The sequence below is a fragment of the Prionailurus bengalensis genome, chromosome E2 (genome assembly GCF_016509475.1).
Source record: "Prionailurus bengalensis isolate Pbe53 chromosome E2, Fcat_Pben_1.1_paternal_pri, whole genome shotgun sequence".
NCBI lineage: Eukaryota > Metazoa > Chordata > Mammalia > Carnivora > Felidae > Prionailurus > Prionailurus bengalensis.
In genome coordinates this window covers 11,692,449-11,712,397 of record NC_057352.1, presented here as the reverse complement: position 1 = coordinate 11,712,397, position 19,949 = coordinate 11,692,449, and the positions used below count along the sequence as shown (strand labels likewise).

At 54.3% G+C, this 19,949-nt stretch overlaps 1 protein-coding gene across 1 annotated transcript; it reads right to left on the bottom strand.

Annotated features, from left to right (window-relative positions):
- Positions 1-753: 753 nt before the first annotated feature.
- Positions 754-10,484, bottom strand: CKM (creatine kinase, M-type). The gene is made up of 8 exons (XM_043598602.1): positions 10,392-10,484; positions 7,902-8,112; positions 6,988-7,142; positions 6,459-6,591; positions 3,870-4,041; positions 2,721-2,844; positions 1,776-1,965; positions 754-1,260 (listed from the first exon to the last, which is right to left on the bottom strand). The coding sequence occupies exons 2-8, from the start codon at positions 8,092-8,094 to the stop codon at positions 1,082-1,084; spliced, it is 1,146 nt and encodes a 381-aa protein (XP_043454537.1). The 5' UTR covers positions 8,095-8,112; positions 10,392-10,484; the 3' UTR covers positions 754-1,081.
- Between the last annotated feature and the right edge of the window lie 9,465 nt (positions 10,485-19,949).

Here is a 19,949-nt window from a genome sequence, read left to right as displayed (position 1 = left end):
AATACACGTTGACCTGCTTCTTGCCTTCTATTCCCCGCCCCTCCCCCTGTGCCCGACCCTCCTTCCTGGGCCCAAGCTCTCCAAAAGCTGGGTCCCTGAAGGCTTCGCGGGGATGCTATGAGCCAAGCCCCAGTCTGGAGGAGGAAGGCGCATGGGCAAATGCATTAAGGTGGGAATCGCAGGGTGTCAGGAGCGAAAGTGTACAGACGGATCATGGGCGAGAAACGGGAGTGATGAGCCTTCAGGGAAAGGTGCGCACCTCAGTTTGAAGAATCGAAAATAATAGGACTGCATTCTAGGAGATGTGGGGAGCTATGGCAGGTTCTTGAGCAACGAAAGGGAAGCTTAAAGGACTGGCAGCAGCTACGGATGGATGAGGGGAGGTCACACAGAAAGAGGCCGGTGAAAAGTATAACGGGGTATATGTGAGGAGATGCGTGTTAGGTGTCAAACCGGAGGCCCGTGGGCCAAATTCGAGTCTCAGACATTTTGTCTGGCTTACGTTTCGTTTCTCCCTGGTGAGCCTGGTGCTCTCCCTGGCGCTCTGAGATCCGAGCACGAGTGACTGATTGGGAGCGGAGGCCGGGAAGGGGCCACGCCTCTCTGGGTCTCAGATTCCTCATGGTTTTGGATTGGGCTGTGCAGTTGCCTCATTTTAGGGATGGGGTAAGACATGACTAGGGAGGGCAAGCCGCACAGCGGCCAATGGCAAAAGTCCCTCGTCCTCTTGCTCAATTGCCATCGCACGAGAGCTAAGGCCACCATCGCTTTTATTTGTTGCTTTGAGTGTAGAAAAAGCATGAGCTCCAGATGTGCCTGACAGCTCTCCATTAGCCAGAGTTCCTGGTGGTGGGCGGAGCTCTGGGAAAAGGAGACTGTGGGGGAGGTTTTTCACTGGCCACAACTCAGAGGATGAAGCCCGTTGGTTGGAACTCTGGCTGGAAATGGAATTCCGAAAATGGTGGAAAGAGCCCCCGGTTGACCGAACCCTCCGAGGGGGGGGGAGGGGGGCGGGGCTCCGATGGGCCGAGTCCTCCCTTTGGCTGGGGCTCCAGCAGTCGGCGGCGGGTGGGCTGGACGCCTATTTCTGGGCGGGGATCATGTCGTCGATGGACTGGCCCTTTTCCAGTTTCTTCTCCATCTCCACCATGAGCTTCACACCATCCACCACCAGCTGCACCTGTTCCACTTCGGACGAGCCCAGCCGATCGGCGTTGGACACGTCGAATACTGAGCCCACAGCAGCTGTGTCCACACCACCTGCAGGAGCAGGAGGCAGGGGCATAAGGAGCGAGCGGAGATGCAGGAGCGGGGCCTGCTGCCCCTGTGCCCACTGGGCTGGCCGCACGTACTGAGGGCCTACTGTGTAACAGGTTACGTGCATGCGGAGCCTCCTAAATGTCTATTCATGGGCTCACGCCTCCGGCTAATTTAGGTACCTCGTCCCTCAACCCTCCAACATGAAAATAGAGCACGATGGCCAAACGTGAGCTCTGGAGCGAGAATGCCCCGGGGTTGAGTCCTGGCCATCCTCTCCTTTATAGACGGTAAACCGAGGTTCCTAGGGGGCACGGGGTATACACATGCGTATTATATACCCATGATATCATATCGATTCCTACGGGATAAGGCGTGCGGATGCCCATTTACAAGAGGAGGAAACTGAGGCTCACAGAGGGGCAGCCCTCGTCCACCCCACAACTCGCGTGGGTGCTCCGCCTCCACAAAGGGTCCGCCCCCGACGCCGCGGCGCGCGGATGGAAGCAGAGCCGCACCTGTGCCCCGCTTCTGCAGGCGCAGACGGGTGAGGATCTCCTCGAACTTGGGGTGCTTGCTCAGGTGCGCCAGCTTGACGTGCACGCCTCCACGCAGCCCGGTGCCCAGGTTGGATGGGCAGGTGAGCACGTAGCCCAAGTGCTCGTTCCACATGAAGGGGTGGCCGGCCTTCTTGAAGATCTCCTCAATCTGAGGTAAGGGGAGAGGATCTGGGGTCAGCGCCAGGGGGCGCCCCCCGAATACGCCCGCAACTCGAACGGGGCTGAGAGGGACACAGCGTGAGCACGTGGGTAGGGGGTGGGATTCCGAGAGGGTGGGACCGGAAAACCGTGAGAGGTGAGCTTCTGAAGGGAGGGGCCCGACGACCCTGGTGGAGCCAGGGCTTGAGAACGCTTTAGAGGCGAGTTCTTAGGGGCAGGGCTTGGGCAGGATAAGGGTGGGTGGAGCCAGGTGCTTGTGGGCGGGCTGAGGCATAGGGTGGAGCCGGCCTCTTAGGGGCGGGGCTTAAGCATACGCTGGACCTGGTCTCTTGGGGGCGGCTTGGGCGCTGGGTGGGGTCGGGTTATTAGGGGCGGGGCTTGGGCGCTGGTGGAGCCGTCTCCTTGGGGCGGGGCTTAGGCATGGGGTGGAGTCGGTCCCTTAGGGGCGGGGCTTGGGCGAGGGCGGAGCCGTCTCCTAGGGGCGGGGCTTGGGCATAGGGTGGAGTCGGTCTCTTAGGGGCGGGGCTCGGGCACTGGGTGGAGCCGGTGTCTTATGGGCGGGGGTTAGGCATCGGTTGGACCCGGTCTGTTGGGGGGCGGCTAGGGCACTGGGTGGGGTCGGGTTATTAGGGGCGGGGCTCGGGCGCTGGGTGGAGCCGGGTTCCCCGGGGGGGCGGGGTCTTGGAAAGCGGGTGGGGCGTTCAGCGGGGGTCAGAAGTCTGCCGTGAGAGGCAGGCTACCCACCTTCTGCAGCCCCACGCAGAAGCGGCGGAAAACCTCCTTCATGTTGCCCCCCTTCTCCATGGAGATGACTCGGAGGTGGTCTTCCTCGTTTACCCACACCAGGAAGCTCTTGTTGTCATTGTGCCTAGGGTGGGGCGCAGGAGGAGGCCAAGGGATCAGTCCCGCGTGGCCACCCCATTCCCGCCCCCTGGCAAAAGTACCCACCGCAAGGGGGCAGCGGGCCTGAGGAGTTTGAGGTGGTGGCACCGGCTCCTGAAAATCGCGGAAGCTTACACCTGTAGACCCTAACGTCCTAGAATCTGAGAAATCGCCAGTCCTAGGATCAAAGACTTTGAGGGTCTTAAGTCTTTGAACAGCGTTAAATTACAGACTCTTAGAATTTCAGAATCTTTGAAAAACAAAAGCTGGGAATCAGAATTGATAAATCTTGGAAATCCTACTTCTGGTCCCAGGACCAATCTTCCCATCACCCTGTGACATCTCAGATAAAACATTAAGATCTGGAAATGTCTGCAACCATGGAATCACAGAATCTGAAATTAGTGGAATCTTAGAACCTAAAAATATTTAAAATGTGTATGTCTTAGAACTCACACATTCTCCTGATCATCTGAAACCTAGGCTTTTGAAACCTTTGAAAATCTTTGCCTAATCAGAATCAGGGATTCAAGGATTCATACAAACCTAACTAGCAACAGTCGAAGGTAAAACTAATAGCCAAGATGTTGGTCACTTACTATATACCAGACACTGGTGTATAGAGAGAGAGAGAGAAGGAGAGAAAGAGCAGGGGAGAGGAGCAGAGGGAGAGAGAGAATCTTAAGCAGGCTCCACGCTCACTGTGGAGCCCAATGTGGGGCTCGGTCGGCACAGAAATGTTAAATAATGTGCCTGAGGTCACATCTAGTAAATGGCAGTGCTGGGATTGGAACCCAGGGAGTCTGGTTCAAGTCTAAGTCCCTAATTGCCACTTCCCTGGTCCAAGTTTCCTAAAATGTGACTCACAGACCACAAAGTAGGCAGGGGTGGGAAGGCGAGGTCATTGTCTGGGGCGCCTGGAAACATAATTGTTTTTATGGTGTTGGCTTTGGTGGAGGAATGGGGAGGGGAGTGGGGGGACTGGAGGAGGCTGGGGGGAGGGGACCTCACCAGATGCCGCGGGCGTCGGGCCAGTCTCGGGCCATGCCTGAGGCCAGCAGCAGTGGGGACACGGGCTTGTCGAACAGGAAGTGATCGTCAATAAGCTGCTGCTGTTCCTGCTCGGTCATGCTCTTCAGAGGGTAGTACTTCCCCTTGAACTCGCCTGTCAGGCTGTTGAGGGCTGAGGGGCCACACGAGGGAATGGTCAGCAGCCTGCGCCCCCACAATCTGGACGGGGAGGCCCCCGGAGTCCCCACACTGCTGCCCCCAACGAGCGTGGGGTTGGGCCCGTGGATGTCCTAACGGCGCCTGAACACTAGGACGAAACCCAAATTCGCGACCTGTCCCCAAAGCATGCTCCCCCCCTGCCTGCCCAGGCTCCGGAAAGAGCCATGCCATGTGCTCGGCCCAGAAACAGGGAATCTCCCTTTCCTTGACCTTCGCATCCCATCCGCCTGGGAGCAACGGTGTGCTGGGGCCCCTTCAACCGGCCAGCCAGCCAGATGATCAAAATCTTAGGAATGTGGGGAACCATCAGTAAAAATTATTAAAATATACCATACATAATATTTGTGTACATTCATATGTAGAATGAATGTATATTATGCACATATGCATAATATATATTTCTATAATATGTATGTATTTATATACATTTTATACATTTCTATGTAATGTTCTATATCACATACTATATACTTACTATATTATATTGTTAAAAATAACCTATATAGGGGCACCTGGGTGGCTCAGTCAGTTAAGTGGCCAATTCTCAGTTTCACCCCAGGTCATGACCTCACGGATCGTGGGTTTGAACCCTGCATCAGGCTTCGCGCTGAAGGGCCTGATTGGGATTCTCTCTCTCCCTCTCTCTCTGCCCCTCCGCTGCTCATGCTGTCTCTCTCTCTCTCTCTCTCTCTCTCTCTCTCTCTCCCTCAAAATAAATAAATAAGCTTTAAAAAATAATCATTTATATAAACTTACAATTAAATATATTATATTTAATTTTTTAAATGTTTGTTTACTTTTGAGAGAGAGAGAGAGACAGAGCCCAAGTGGAGGAGGGGCACATAGAATCCAAAGCAGGCTCCAGGCTCTGAGTTGTCAGCATAGAGCCCGACGTGGGGCTCGAACTCCTGGACTGTGAGATCATGACCTGAGCCCACGTCGGATGCTCAACCAATTGAGCCCCCAGGCGCCCCTTAAATGTATTTAAAACATAGGTAATAAATACTCAAAAGTATTGCTTCCTAATTATTTTACTCTTTCTTTTAAATTTTAGAGAGAGGGGGCACGAGCAGGGGCGGGGTCAAAGAGAGAGAGAGAGAGAGAGAGAGAGAGAGAGAGAGAGAGAGAAAATCTCAAGCAGACTCCATGCTCAGTGTGGAGCCTGACACGGGGCTCGATCCCACGACCTGGGGACCATGACCTGAGCTGAAACCAAGAGTCTGACGCTCAACCGACTGAGCCACTCAGGCGCCGCCTACATTCTTGAAGTTATTTTCATTTTTATTATCTACATCCTTGAAGTTATTTTCATCTGTATCTGTAAGGTGGGAATACTATGTAAGGATATGTTACCGCCCATCTTTTCCCATCTTTCTATGACACCATGTTCATAGCTCAAAATTGGCCGTGGTAGGAGAATTTATACCATAGAAATTGGCAGTCGCTATAGATTGGGGCTTTTTCTTTTTTCTTTTTTTTTGAGAGCTAGTTGTTTATGCCTGCCCACCTTGATGATTCTCCCTCCCAAACATCCCTGCTGTCTCTCCCCATCCGTTGCCTATCTCCTACCCCCACCTGAACGACTGTGCCTTCCCCTCACGGTCTCTCTGCTCCTACCTTTGCCCCCAGTCTGTTCCCCACCCAACAGCCAGAGGACTCCATGGCTTCCATCTCCCTCAGAGTCAAAGCCAAAGCCCTCCCGAGGGCACACAAGGCTCTGTGCAACCTGGCCACTCATACTCCTCGGACCCCATCTCCTCCCCCCCTCCACTCAGCTCTAGCCACACTGGTCTCCTGGCTGTTCCTCCCACACACTTGCCCACCTCAGGGCCTTTGCACTTGCTGCTCTGCTGGCCTGGAATTCTTCAGCCTCCTTCCTTGTCAGTCAGGTCTCCTCCTTTCTAAGGGAGCTCCCCTGAGTCATTCTGTGACCCACCCTCGTTTCTTGGCTACGTGGCATTTGGGAATTATTCTTTTGTTGGTTTCTGTGTTCCCTCTTATCTCCTCACCAGGCTGACGGATCTGTGAGAGCAGCGACCTCATCCATCCTATTCATCATGAAAGCCCCCAGCTCCCTACTCAGGACCATAACAGCTATAAATGTTTGCTGGTTGGATAGATGGATGGATGGATGGATGGATGGATGGATGGATGATGGATGGGTGGATGAACGGATGGATGGAAGTCAGGTCCCTGGTATCTACAGGCAGAGATCTGCTCAGGGTGCCCTGACAGCCCCCCCAGACTTCCACCAGGGGTAGTGCTGCCAGCCATCACTCACCAAGCAGCTATGATTTACCAAGCTCGTTCCATGGAGAAGCAGGGCCAGAGCTGGGTGGCCCCAATGGCGGGCAGGGTGGGGGTTCTCACCTTCCACGGAGAGCTTCTCCACCGCCCGGCGCTCGCCCCGGGAGCAGTGGGGGGGCAGCGTGTAGCCCTTGATGCTGCGGCCCGTGCGGACGCGGCTGCTGAGCACGTAGTTGGGATCCAGATCGTCTCCGCCCTGGAGGGCAGGAGTGGGGGGTCAGGGCTGGGCATGCCGCCCAAGCTGCCCCTTCCCCAGCAAGCCTGTGACCCCCCCGATGCTCCCAGTTCTTACTCTCTGCTACTTTTTTCAGCTCCTCCTTGCCCCGCTCGCTGGGTTCTCCCTTCTCTGTCCTTCCCTCCATCTGTCTCTCTCCCCGCCCCTCATGTGTCCCTGTTTTTCTCTCCAAGCATCTCTTTCCCCACCTTGGCCCCCCACTTCCTGTGTCTTTTCATCTCCCTCCCTGGCTCCCCTCCCATCTGACCCCAGCCTCCTGGTCTGTCTTCTGTGCCTCTCTGCCCCTCTGCCCCTCTGTCTGCCTCCCTCCCTCCCCCATCCCTCCCCTCTGGTGGTGGGTGGGAGGGGGTGGCTGGCCTTGAGGTTCTCATGGTTGAGATCGGTCTTGTGCTTGTCGGTGGGTTTGTAGCCCCCGTGCCGGTCCTGGATGATGGGGTCGAAGAGATCCTTGAAAACCTGGTAGGACTCCTCGTCGCCAGCCACACAGCCCACGGTCATGATGAAGGGGTGACCTGGGGGTTCAGGGTGAGGTCAGAGCTGCCTGTCCCCAGCAAGGAAGGCCCGGGCTCCTGGGTCCAGCATAGACTGTGTGTGTGTGTGTGTGTGTGTGTGTGTGTGTGCCTGTGAGTGTGTGTGTTTCAGAACTGCAGAGGCTGAGGGTTATGTGGATGGGGAGGGAAGGCTAGGAGAGGTCTAGGCAGCATCTGGGGTGAGGGCAAGGTGCTGGGGGCAGGGCAACAGAGAAAGGAGAGTCTTGGGGGGCCAGTTACAAGGTACTAAAAATATGACCACTTCAGAGTCCCCAAATCACATACTTTTCCTTTACCTAAACATTTTCAAAAGCTTATTAGACGATCGGCTCCCACAGATGACAAGAGACTTGAACAGCCCTCGTGTTCCCAGAGGGGAAAACAGGGGTCTGGAAGGAGGGGCCCTCCCTCCTCAATGGCACAGTGAGTTGGAGGCTAGGACGTGCTTTTTTTGCCTCTGGTGCTGCTGACCCTCGCAGGGTCCCCTTTCTCCAAGGGGAGAAAGGACCACAGCACCAATGACATCCCCCCTCAGATCCCGAGTGCTGGCCCCGTACCAGGGGCTGCTCTAAGCACTTGTGTGCGCCGACTCCTATGTTTTCGCAACATGGGTGCCCATTTTTCGGATGAGGACACTGAGGCCCAGGGAGGTGGGATCGAGGCCTGGAAGGCAGCTCCTGAGCCCCCCTCCCCTACCCCCACCATTCTGATCGTCGTCCCCGCTCCACCAAGGGGGCTTACCTGGGTTGTCCACACCTGTCTGGATGACGTCGTCCAGAGTGAACCCGGATGGAGTCTCCTTGTCCCGCAGCTTCTTGTAAATCTCAAGGGTCAGCGCCTTGGCCATGTGGTTGTTGTGCTTGCTGAGGTCAGGGTACTCCTCCTCAGGCTTGTAGTTCAGCTTGAACTTGTTGTGGGTGTTACCGAACGGCATGGTGGCGGCGTGGGGGGCCTGGTGGGCAGGGAAGGTGGAGAAGGTTAGCTCGCGTCCAGCAGAGACCAGCAAGGGAACAGAGCAAGGTCTGGGGGCCGAACGGGCCCGACGGCTGTGTGACTGGGGACAAGAAGGGCGCCCTCTCTGAGCCCCCGCGTCTTCACAGGATGCATCCGAACTCTATGGCTAAGATCCCAGCTCGGTCACACCCTGACAGGTGACCCCAGACTAATAATCTTGCTAGAGACAGTTTCTCCAGCTGGAAAATGAAACGGGGGGCCTTTGGGATAGAACAGTAATGCTGGCATGGATAAAAGCGTAGTTTCCAGAATCAGACAGCCCGGGTTTAAATTCCAGGTCTGCCAGTTACAAGACGCTGTGTGACCTTGGGCACCTTGCTTAACTTCTCTGTGCTTTCAGATTACTCATGTGTAGAATGGGGGGGGGGTCATAATAGCACTCATCCCATGGGGCTATTGGGAGCACGAAAGGAGCCAAACTACGTAAAGCACTTGGAATAGTCCTGGCTCACAATAAACATTATTTTGCTTGGCCATTATTATAATTATCGCTGTCATTTTTTTTTTAATTTTTTTAATGTTTATTTTTGAGAGGGAGAGACAGAGCACAAGCGGGGGAGGGGCAGAGAGAGAGAGAGAGAGAGAGAGATACAGAATCCGAAGCAGGCTCCAGGCTCTGAGCTGTCAGCACAGAGCCCGACGCAGGGCTCGAACTCACAGACCGTGAGATCATGACCTGAGCCGAAGTCGGCCGCTTAACCGACTGAGCCCCCCGGGCGCCCCTGTTGTTATTATTTTAAAGGTCTGCGTGAGGAGTCTCAGAGAAGGTGGAGGGTGTTGCGGAGAACGAGTGTGCGAGCAGAGAAGGGACATCCTGTCTACGGAGGTTCCTGGGTTCAAGGGATGAGGGGCAGGGTGGAAGGGAAGGCTGGGTGGCCGTCCCCACCCCTGTCTGCTGGCAACCCTCCCTCAGGGCTCAGTTGAGAAGAGCTCAGCTGCGGGAGTCGTCAGAGCTGGGTTCAAATGCCACCTGTGCCACTTCCCTGCTGTGTGACCCCCAAGCCGGTTGCTCAGCCTCTCTGAGCCTCTGTCTCCTGTGGACTAAGCCTTGCCTAGGGGGTGGCCAAGAGGACTCTTCAGACTCCATCATGAGGCCAGCTGATCACCTGCCCTCCCGTGGAGCTGGGGCCTGCTACCTGGAGGGCGGGCTGCTGTTGTTACTGTCGCGTAAGAGCCAGGAAGGAGGAGGGACTCTTCAGTGGCCCTGGCGGGACTGGGAGCTCGCTCCCGGCTCCAGGAGTGGGAGGCAGTTAGGACGGTGGGAAGGGAATCAGGACCAGGGGGGAGCCGAAGGCTGCGGCATCAGGCCAGGGGCGGGTGGAATTCACGACGGAGCTGCCGTCCAGGGTTGGGGATTATTTATAGACTCTGGCAGACTCCTCCTCCTCCCCCCCCCCAGCTGCTGTCCCCCCACCCCACACATTCCAGGGGCTCGGCTTGCGCCAAGTCAGCAGGCCGGAGACAGGTGGGCCAAGGAGGCCGGGAGGACACGCGTCCAGGCCTCGGGCCTCAAGGGCTTCCAGCCCAGAAACCCCCCTTCATGCTCTCCCACCCCCACCCTGCAAGAGACATGTCAGCAGAGGGCACGGAGGCAAGGCGGGGGAGGCCCAGAGACACAGACAGAAATAGCCCCAGCACCACACACACCGGGAACAGAATCACACACACACACACACACACCCCTCCAAGCTCAGGGACACAGCCGGGGTGCAGGCACCCGTGCGGGAGCCACAGAAAGTCTAGAACACAAGGTCACACTGTTGTGGGACACCACGGGGACCCACAGAATCACAAATGCCAAGACCCCGTGGAGCCTGCTCTCGCAGACCCTGTCGGTGGACATACGGGCACTCCCCGCGGCTCGTGCCATCACCCCCACCCCCACCCCCCACCCCCCTGCCATTCTGGTGACAAACCATCACAATCACAGGCCCCCTGCAGCCCTGCAACCCCTCAGCCCCTTGCAGGGGTGACAGCTGGCAGCTGGCAGGACTCCCTTTGTCTCCAAGATCCCTCCCCGTGGCCCTGCGACACAGACCCTGCGACACAGACCCTGCGGGCAGTGTGGGCGGGGGGGGTCACAGGTGGAGGTGACTTCCAGACGCAGGGCCAATCTCCCCACACACCAACCCTCCTGTGTATAGGACCAGATCGGCTGCTGGCACCAGGGGGGGCCCCCATTCTGGACCCCACCCTGATTCCCACCCCCAGCGGTACCTGGCTGGGCTGTGCTGAAAGGGGCTGTCTGTATCCTGGAGGCGACACTGACCCAAAGGAAGGGCCTGTAGCCCTGGCCTTATATAGGGGGGCCGGGCTGTGCAGCTGGGAGGGGCTGCCCCCCGGGGAAGGGAGCTGGAGGGTGGCTGAGCTTCTCACCTCGCTGCCCGGGCACCGTGCCCACCCTGAACCCAGGCATGCCTTGTGCCCAGCCCCATGGCCTTGTATGGGCTGCCCCAGGGGCTGAGCGTCACATCAAGCTGATTCCCTGACCAAGTGCTGAGTCGGGCTGGCAGGGACAGCTGGCCCCGCGCCCAGGACACGGGACCGTGGCAGGGGACGTCCCAGGCACGTAGAAGCCACCCTCCCCTGGCCCTGCACTGGGCCGCCAGCCCCTCCTATGCCCAGACCTCTCCTCCAGCCCCCAGTGGCCTTGACCTGGGTAAACAGCGGGTCCTGAGCCCTGCACCTGGGGAAGCCTTGCAATAGCCCCCCGGGAGGCCCGGTTTCTGGTTTTGTGGAGACTTGCCCGTTGTCACCCAGCTATGGGGAGCACTTGGCCAAAGCCCAGGCCTGAACGCAGGGCAGTGTAAGCCCAGAAGCCTGTGCTTGGGTGCACAGTGAGTAGGGGGAAACTGAGGCTCTCCTGAGTCGAGAGGATTGGAACTCGAGGCCAGGTTGGGGGAAGGGGTTGCCCCCCCCCCCCCCCAGCCGCGGGGCTGACACTGGGAGATTTCCGCTGGGCTGGTGGGGAGGGGACAGGGAGGGACTCATCCTGGAAGGGAGCTTATTTTTAGAGGGCGCTTCGCTGTCGCCTCTGCAAAGACCTAGACCCCAGGCGCTGGGGCTGGGGGGACACAGGGACAGGTGTTGGGGGGGTGGGGTCGCCACGTGTCTGAGTTAATTATAACCCGGCGTGTCGGGTGTCCGGGGTGTCACCTCCTTACAAGGGCAGCCGCTGACCCGGGAGGCCGTCCCCGCCGCAGGGGAAGGGGGCTGGGCAGCCACTTGGGTCAGAGCAGAGCACCCACCCGCTCCTTCCCGCCAGATCCGGGCGGAGCAGGGACACTCCACCGTGACAGGGACCTGAAGGGCTGAGGAGCACATTCTGTGGACGCAGGGGTGGCTGGAGGAAGCTGCTTCCTCTGCCTAGAGGGCGCCAAGATTGCTGGGCAGGCGAGGCGAGTCCAGGGGCCAGGAGGAGTCCAGGGATCACCCAGGATTACAACCAAGAAGAGACCATCCTTTTTCCCTCTGGGGTTCCTCCCTCCTCCCAGGTGTCCCCCGTTTCTTCCCAGGCAGGTGGGGACTGACCTAGGGAAAGGGGGGCCTCTCTGCCTTTCCCCAGATTCCTGGTGGGGAGGGGGTGCTTAGAAAACTTTTCCTTGGGGCCCAGCCCCTGGTCTCTCCACCCACTGTCCCTTCCCACCAAGGTCAGAGTGGCAAAGCTCTCCTGCATGGCTAGGGAAACTGAGGCCCAGAGAACCAAAAGGAACTACACTGCAATAGTGAGGCATTTATCATGTCAACAATATTTTTTAAGTCTCTTTATTTATTTTGAGAGAGGGTGGGAGAGAGAGAGAGAGAGAGAGAGAGCACGCAAGAGCAGGGGAGGCAGAGAGAGGAAGAGAGAGAATCCGAAGCAGGCTCTGCCCCGGCAGCACAGAGCCGGGTCCTGGGGCTCGAACCCACAAACCATGAGAACATGACCTGAGCCGAAACCAAGAGTCGGACGCTTAAGCCACTGAGCCACGCAGGCGCCCCTCAACAATTCTTTATTAAGCACTTACTGGGGACAGAGCAGAAAACAACCAAAACCACTGCCCTCATGGAGGTGACATTTTAGTGAGCGTGAAAAGTAAACATATGCTGTAATGTCAGGGGCCACAGGGCTCTGACAGAAAATCAAAGAGGGTAAGAGGTGAGAGCGATGGCACAGCAGAGGAGGTCAGGTCAGGCATGTCAGGGGAAGTGACATCTGAGCAGCGACCTGAGGGGGAGAAGGGAGCCAGCCATGTGAGGATCTGGAAGCGGAACAGCAGGTGCAAAGGCCCTGAGGTGGGAGTGGCTTGGAGTATCTGAGAGACAAGGAAGAGGCTGGAGGGCTGGAGCAGAGGGGAGAGTGGGAGGAAGAAGATGAGGGGATAGGAGCAGACCCATGGGACCCTAGGGACCATGGAGGAGTTTCCAGCACGCTGTGAGTGGATGGGAGCCCCTGAGGGCTGTGAACAAGGGAGAGACAGGAGCCGGACACATCACACACACGTGCACGCACACACACACACACACACACACACACACACACAGGATTCAGCCCAGCCCAGCCCAGCCCCCTGGAGCCCTAATAAGCACTTATGGGGACATTTGACATTCCTTTTGGCCATACAGCCTAAGAAGCACTTTCTGTGTTTGGGGAGGTTGCCGGCCTATGACAGCCTCCTTTAGAGAAGCCAAAACTGGCAGAAACTCGGTTGCCCAGAATCCTTTGCAGCACTATTCCAGTCGTGTGACCTGGGCTGGGTGGCTCAAACACAGGGACTTGGCTCATGAGCTCTACTCCTTTACCTTCTTTGAGTCTCATAGAAAGTCAGCCCTGGGGAGCCAAGACCCGTCACCCCACCGGTATATTCATCCCGGGCTCCAACCTCCCAAAGCCCGTCAGTCTCCCAGGCCTCCTCCTACCCTAGCTCAAGACCTCCTTCATGTTCTTCCTTTCTGCCCTCACCTCCTCCCTGATCTCCTGCCCCAAGCTGCCCCCTCCCACCTGCTCTCTACCTGCAGCTTGCTCCTGCGTAGAACTTGCCATGGCTCCCCAGTGCCCTCAGGCTACATGAGTATTTGTTGACTCGGGAAATAACAGTAGCCTTATCGGTCCATTGGAAACCACTCTACCCAGCTTATGCAGAAAAGGGCCTGACTACCAAATATTAGGTGCTTACAAAAATCATTGAAAGGGTTGAAGGAACATCTCTTGCGCCCCCCCCCCCCCAGAACCACGCTCCCTTCAGAACGCCGGACACGCTAGAAAGAGGTTAGCATGGATGTTGAGTGGCCACTCCACAGTCCCCACCCTAACCGTTAAGTCTCAGGGAGCACTCCTGTATGTCAAGTTAATATATATTAACTCACTTAACACTCCCAACAGTAAAGCTCAGAAAAGTGAAATGACTTGCCCAGGGTCGCGCAGCCTGAGAAGGGGCGGAGCTGGGAATCAAACAGGCACAAAGCTGCCGAGAGTAGGTTCAGGCTTTGATGAAGACAATGTACAGGCCTCTCAGCAAAGTCACATTGTCATCCCAGAGTCCCTTTCCTGGGGGACCTTCGGGCCCTGGTAATTTGGACCTCCTTCCCATGCCCCCTTCATCACCCCGGTCGTCTGGCTTCAGGGCCCAAGTATTGTATGTGTTTTAACCAATTTAATTCCCTGACCGTCCTAAGAGGTGTGTATTGCAAATTTTACAAATCAGAAAAGTGAAGCCCAGAGAGGTCAAGTTACTTGCCCAAAGTAACACAGCTGGGAAATAACAGAACCAAACTGGCCCAGGTAGTTAGTCCCTGAGTTTGTATTTCTTATCCCTCCCCAATCCCACCTCTTCATGCCGAGGCTCCATTTTACAGAAGATGGACACTGAGGCTGCAAAGAGGGCCAGGAGGGGGTGCCTGGGTGGCTGGTCCGTTGAGCCTCTGACTCTTGATTTCAGCTCAGGTCATGATTCCAGGGTCGTGGGATCGAGTCCCACATTGGGCTCCATGCTGAGTGTGGGGCTTGCTTGAGATCCTCTCTCTTTTCCCTCTGTCCCTCTCCCCAACTTGTTCCCTTTCTCTCTAAAATAATTTTAAAGCGGGGGGGGGGGATGGATTTGCCCAAGGCAACAGCCAGCATACTAGAATTTCAGGATTCTAAAATTTTAGAACTTTCCTTTCACCCCTAAGCCCTGGCATTACAGAACATCCCTGCTCCCAAACCCTCCCTTTTATCTACCACCTCCTCTGTCCCCACCCCTCCCCTAGGGATGAGGCTGCCACCTCCAGGAGAGGCTCCAAGAAGCAGCACTTCACCCCCATGAGCCATCACCCCAGAATGCTCTCCTCACCCAACTCCAAAATGCCTCTCCCAATCCTGGCAGTCCATGAACCCAACGGTTCAGGGAAGACAAGACATAAATCCAAGCCGGTCCCAGAACTGAAGAACCAGAGAGTTAAGGACGTTTCTGCTCCTTCTTGTTCCCCAAGAATCCCTGCGATCCACTGGATGTCAGACCCCCCGGTGGTGGAGGTGGTGGCAGAAAGACAGGCAAACAAGATAGTCTTTCATGACTCCCCACCAGCCCTACTCCAGTCCCTCCAAATCCATCTTTATCAACAAGGCTATACATTTTCCTCTAGGGGTTGCTTTAGCTGCATCTTAGTTTCTTGCTGTTGTTTTTTTGGTTGTTTTTACATTCTACTATTTCGAATGTGTTCTTTACTTTGAAAATGTTATATGTGGAGTGTTTGGACAGTCAAATTTATTAATATTTTAGTCTCTTAAATTTACCTCTGTGTTAAGGTATAACTTATATACCGCAAAGCACCCTAATCTTAAGATCGATGAACTTTTATGTATATGTATATCTGAGTCACCAGCACCAAGATAAAGCCCTCCAAAAAGCTCTCCCATTCCCCCTCCCCATCAGAGTCCCCTCTTTTCTCCAACGGAACCACTACCCTGGCTTTTAAAACCCTAGTTTAGCTTTGCCTGTTAATTGAACTTCATGTAATATAATCATATATCCTTTTATTGAGTTTCTTTTGCTCAACATTCTGTCTGTTGAGATTCATTCATATTGTCACATGCAGCAATAGATTGTCCTTTTTAAAATGTATTTTGAGACAAACAGAGAGAGAGAGAGCACAAGCGGAGGAGAGGCAGAGAGAGAGGGGGACGGAGGATCCAAAGTGGGCTCTGTGATGACAGCAGAGAGCCCGATGAGGGGCTTGAAGTCAAGACCAGTGAGATCATGACCGAGCCAAAGTCAGAGCTTAACCGGCTGAGCCACCCAGGTGCCCTCGGCAATAGATTGTCCTTTAGCAAGTTTTGTTATACAGTAGTTTGATTATTGGTCATTTGTAAATATTTTCTCATTTGTTATGATTTCTTCTTTGTCTTGTGAATGGCTTTTTAAAAAAATCTTTTTGGGGCGCCTGGGTGGCGCAGTCGGTTAAGCGTCCGACTTCAGCCAGGTCACGATCTCGCGGTCCGTGAGTTCGAGCCCCGCGTCGGGCTCTGGGCTGATGGCTCAGAGCCTGGAGCCTGTTTCCGATTCTGTGTCTCCCTCTCTCTCTGCCCCTCCCCCGTTCATGCTCTGTCTCTCTCTGTCCCAAAAATAAATAAACGTTGAAAAAAAAATTAAAAAAAAAAATCTTTTTATTGGGGCACCTGGCTGGCTCAGCGAGAAGAGCACGCTGCTCTTGATATTGGGACCGTAAGTTCAAGCCCCAATTGGGTGTAGAGATTTCCATATATAAATGGATTTTATATATATATATATATATATATATATATATATATATATATGGATAAAAGATGAGACATCACTTAATGAAATAATGTGCTAATATGCAGCTGATGGGGCCTGGGTGGCTCAGTCAGTTAAGCATCGGACTTCAGTTCAGGTCATGATCTCATCATTCGCGAGTTCGAGCCCCACATCGGGCTCTTTGCTGTCGGTGCAGAGCCTGCTTTGGGTCCTCTGTCCCCCCTCTCTCTCTTCCCCACTCGTTCACACACGCACACACGCACACACACGCACACTCTCTCTCTCTCTCAAAATTAAACATTTTTTTAAGTTAAAAGAAAGAAAAACTTAGCAGCTGTTAAAAAGAATAAAGGTAATCTAGGGGCAGCTGGGTGGCTCCGTCGGTTGAGCATCCGACTTCGGCTCAGGTCGTGATCTCGCGGTCTGTGAGTTCGAGCCCCACGTCGGGCTCTGCGCTGACAGCTCAGAGCCTGGAGCCTGCTTCTGATTCTGTGTCTCCCTCTCTCTCTGCCCCTCCCCTGCTCGTGTTCTGTCTCTCTCTCTCAAAAATAAACGTTAAAAAAAAAAAAAAAGAATAAAGCTGATCTATAGGTACCGCTTTGGAACAATTGCCAAATGTCTTAATCCATTCAGGATGCTGTATTACAGACTGGATGGCTACTAAACAACAGAAATTTATTGCTCATGGTCCTGGAAGCTGGAAGTCTGAGAGCAGGGTGCCAGCTGGTCAGGTGAAGGTCCTCTTCTAGAACACAGACTGGTTGTATCCTCTCGTGGGAGGAAGGATGAATCCTAATATCATCACCTTTGAGGGTTAGGATTTCAACATGTGCATCTGGAGGGAATACAGACATTCAGACCATAGCACCAAGATATATCGGGGGGGGGGTGTGGAATATGTATCTATTGCCACAAAAATGCCATGAAACACACCACACCAAAACGCAGTCACTTTATTTTTTTTTAATGTCTATTTTTGGAAGACAAAGAGCACGAGTGGGGGAGCAGCAGAGAGAGCCCGGGACAGAGCATCCCAGGCGAACTCAGTGGTGACAACAGAGAGCCCGATGCGGGGCTCGAACTCATGAACCATGAGATCATGACCTGAGCCAAAGTCGGACGCTCAACCGACTGAGCCACCCAGGTGCCCCAAAATGCAGTCACTTTAATTTTTAAAATTTTTTAATGTTTATTTATTTTTGGGAGAGAGAGAGAGAGGGAGAGAGAGAGAGAGAGAGAGAGAGAGAGAGAGAGAGAGAACAAGCGGGGAAGGGCAGAGAGAGAGGGAGACACAGAATCCGAAGCAGGCTCCAGGCTCCGAGCTGTCAGCACAGAGCCCGGCACGGGGCTCGAACCCGCAAACTGCGAGATCATGACCCCGAGCCGAAGTCAGATGCTTAACTCACTGAGCCTCCCAGGTGCCTCCCGAAATGCAGTCACTTTAAAACAGATGTGCGTTTGGCTGAGAGGTGGCTGATCTGGGCTGGGCTCAGCTGGGAAGGTCTGCCCAATACTGTTAAAAGCAAGAACAGCAGGCCCCAAATAGAGTCATTTATGCTAAGCCCCATGTCACCAAACTGGGACTTAAGACGGTTTCAGCTCTCCTGGAAATGGAATGTTAACCCGGTCAGTCAGGAGTCACCTGATCAACATTAGGAAGGTCATTCTCCTGATAGATCTCTGCCATCCCCTAAAGGAAAAAGTAACCTCGCAGTAATCAACCCACTTTTTTGCATCGCTTAAATTCCTTGTTCCTGCTCCCTTCTGCCTAAAAGGTCTTTGATTTTGAACAGCTCCTGGGAACCCCTTTCCATCTGCTGGGTTGGGACGGGTTCAAATTGATTTTTGCTCCAAAAAACTTCTAAACTTTGTAACGTGCCTCAGGTTACATTTTAGCACTGTGGGGTGTGGGCCAAAGGGGGAGCAGCCACACGAGGGAAGCCTTTCTCACACCTCTGTCGGTTGCAAACGGAAACACTCTCAGCCTCTTAAGGTCTAAGCCCAGACCTTAGGGGGACAGAGGATGCGAAGCACGCTTTGCCCTGACAGCAGCCAGCCCAATGCGGGGCTCAAACTCACGAGCCATGAGATCATAACCTGAAGTTGGATGTTCAACCGACTGAGCCCCCCAGCAATGCCCCAACGTTGGTGAACTTTTTAAATTAAAAAGAAACTGGTGAGTTTAAAAAAAAAAAAAAAAAAAAAAAAAAAAACATGGCTAAGAGGGAGGGGCATGTGGCTGGCTCAGTCGGTAGAACATGCAACGCTTGATCTCAGGGTTGTAAGTTCGAGCCCCATGTTGGGCGTAGAGATTCTTTAAAAATAAAATCTTAAAAAAATAATAAAAATAAAAATTGTAGCCAAGAGGCGAAAATAGAAAAGCCCGCAGCTCATGTGCCCATTTTCCTGGCACGCAAACTGAGGCCTTCAGTGATAGGATAGAGGTTTTGTTCGGTGCCGTCTTGGCGATGATCTTGGGCAGTGGATTTCTCCTCTCTGAGCCTCAGTTTCCTCATCTTTAGATAAGGCTAGTAATGGGGTGCCTGGGTGGCTCAGTTGGTTAAGCGTTCAGCTTCCACTCAGGTCATGATCTTGCAGTTTGTGAGTTCAAGCCCAGTGTCAGGATCCGTGCTGACAACTCAGAGCCTGAAGCCTGCTTCAGATTCTGTGTTTCCCTCTCTCTCTCTCTGCCACTCTCTCGCTCTCTCTCTCGAAACAAATAAATATTTTTAAAAAAAAAAAACTTTTTTTTTTTTTTTTTTAAAGATAAGGCTAGTAACAATGCCTACGGCGGCCGTGTGGATTCAGGGGCTTTGTCACTCCTTGGCTGTGTGATCTTGGACAGGTCACTTGGCCTCTCTGTGTTTCATCTTCTTCACCTGCGGAATGGGTTAATCGTGGCACCTCCTCTGTCAGGTTGGTGTCGATTCACAGTTCATTTACAGGATTTGGCATAGGGCCCATCCTGGGCCAGAACTCAGAAACCCCAGCCCTCATGGGTTTGTGCAAAAGTGCGTGGCACAGGGCCAGCCTAAAGAAATGGCGTCTTGGTTAATAATTTCGTCTTTCAGTCTTGATCTCACGTAATCCTCACCACTATGGTCTATGGACAGCGTGATCATTCAGGTTTTATAGATGACGAAATGGGCGCTTAGAAACATCGCTTGCCCCGGGTTATGAGGAAACAGCATGATCAGAATTTGAACTCAGATCTACCTGGCTCCAGCTCCCTCCCCCCACGCCCCCAGCACAGACACACAGACACACACACACACACACACACACACACACACACACACACTGTGTTTACCACGTGCTACCCTGTTCTAAGCCTTTTACAGGGATTACTCACTAATCCCACAACAACCTCAAAAAGTAGGTTTCCTGTGAGTCCTGTTCTGCAGACCAGGAACCTTAGGCCCAGAGACGTCAGTTCCTGGCTCGGGGGTCACACAGCCAGCAAATGATGTGCAGGTCCTGCACTGCCTCTCTGTAAGCATGTGGTAGATCCAGAGCGTGATGTCCAGTCCCCTGAGGCCAACCCGGTGAGGGGAAGGGGGGGAAGAGTTTGACCCTTTCTACCCTGTTCCTTAGAAATACCTGGAGAAGTTAGAGCGTGAATTTGAGTTGTATTTTCCATTATTCAACCCACAGTTATTCGCCCAAGCGACTTCTCTGTGTTCAGCCTGTGCTGGGTGGCACTGGGGACACAATGGTGACTGAGACGCCTTGGCCCAGCAGTCCCCTCTTGGGACTACATTCGAATATTGGGGATAGACCTGTCTTCAAGACAGTGATGACCCAGAACGGGCACGGCTGAGATGGGGGAGCCCAGAAGGCTACCGGATCCAGAAAGGAACGTCTCATCCGGCCTTGGGGTCCCCAGAGGGCTTCCGGGAGGAGGGAACATCTGCACTGGGGCTCACAGAACAAGGGAGCAGAAGGCAGATTGGCTGAGGCTCGGAGGGAAGGTGCGGATCTGCGCTGTGGTCTGGGGCCTGGATCACGGGCCCGCAGCGCTCTCTGCTGGAAGCATCCT

Coding starts and splice junctions, on each gene's coding strand:
- CKM (XM_043598602.1), bottom strand. CDS start 8,094: ATGCCGTTCGGTAACACCCACAACAAGTTCAAGCTGAACTACAAGCCT. Junction 6,592..6,987: donor TCAACCATGAGAACCTCAAG/GCCAGCCACCCC, acceptor CCTGCCCTCCAG/GGCGGAGACGATCTGGATCC. Junction 1,966..2,720: donor TCTGCGTGGGGCTGCAGAAG/GTGGGTAGCCTG, acceptor CCCTTACCTCAG/ATTGAGGAGATCTTCAAGAA.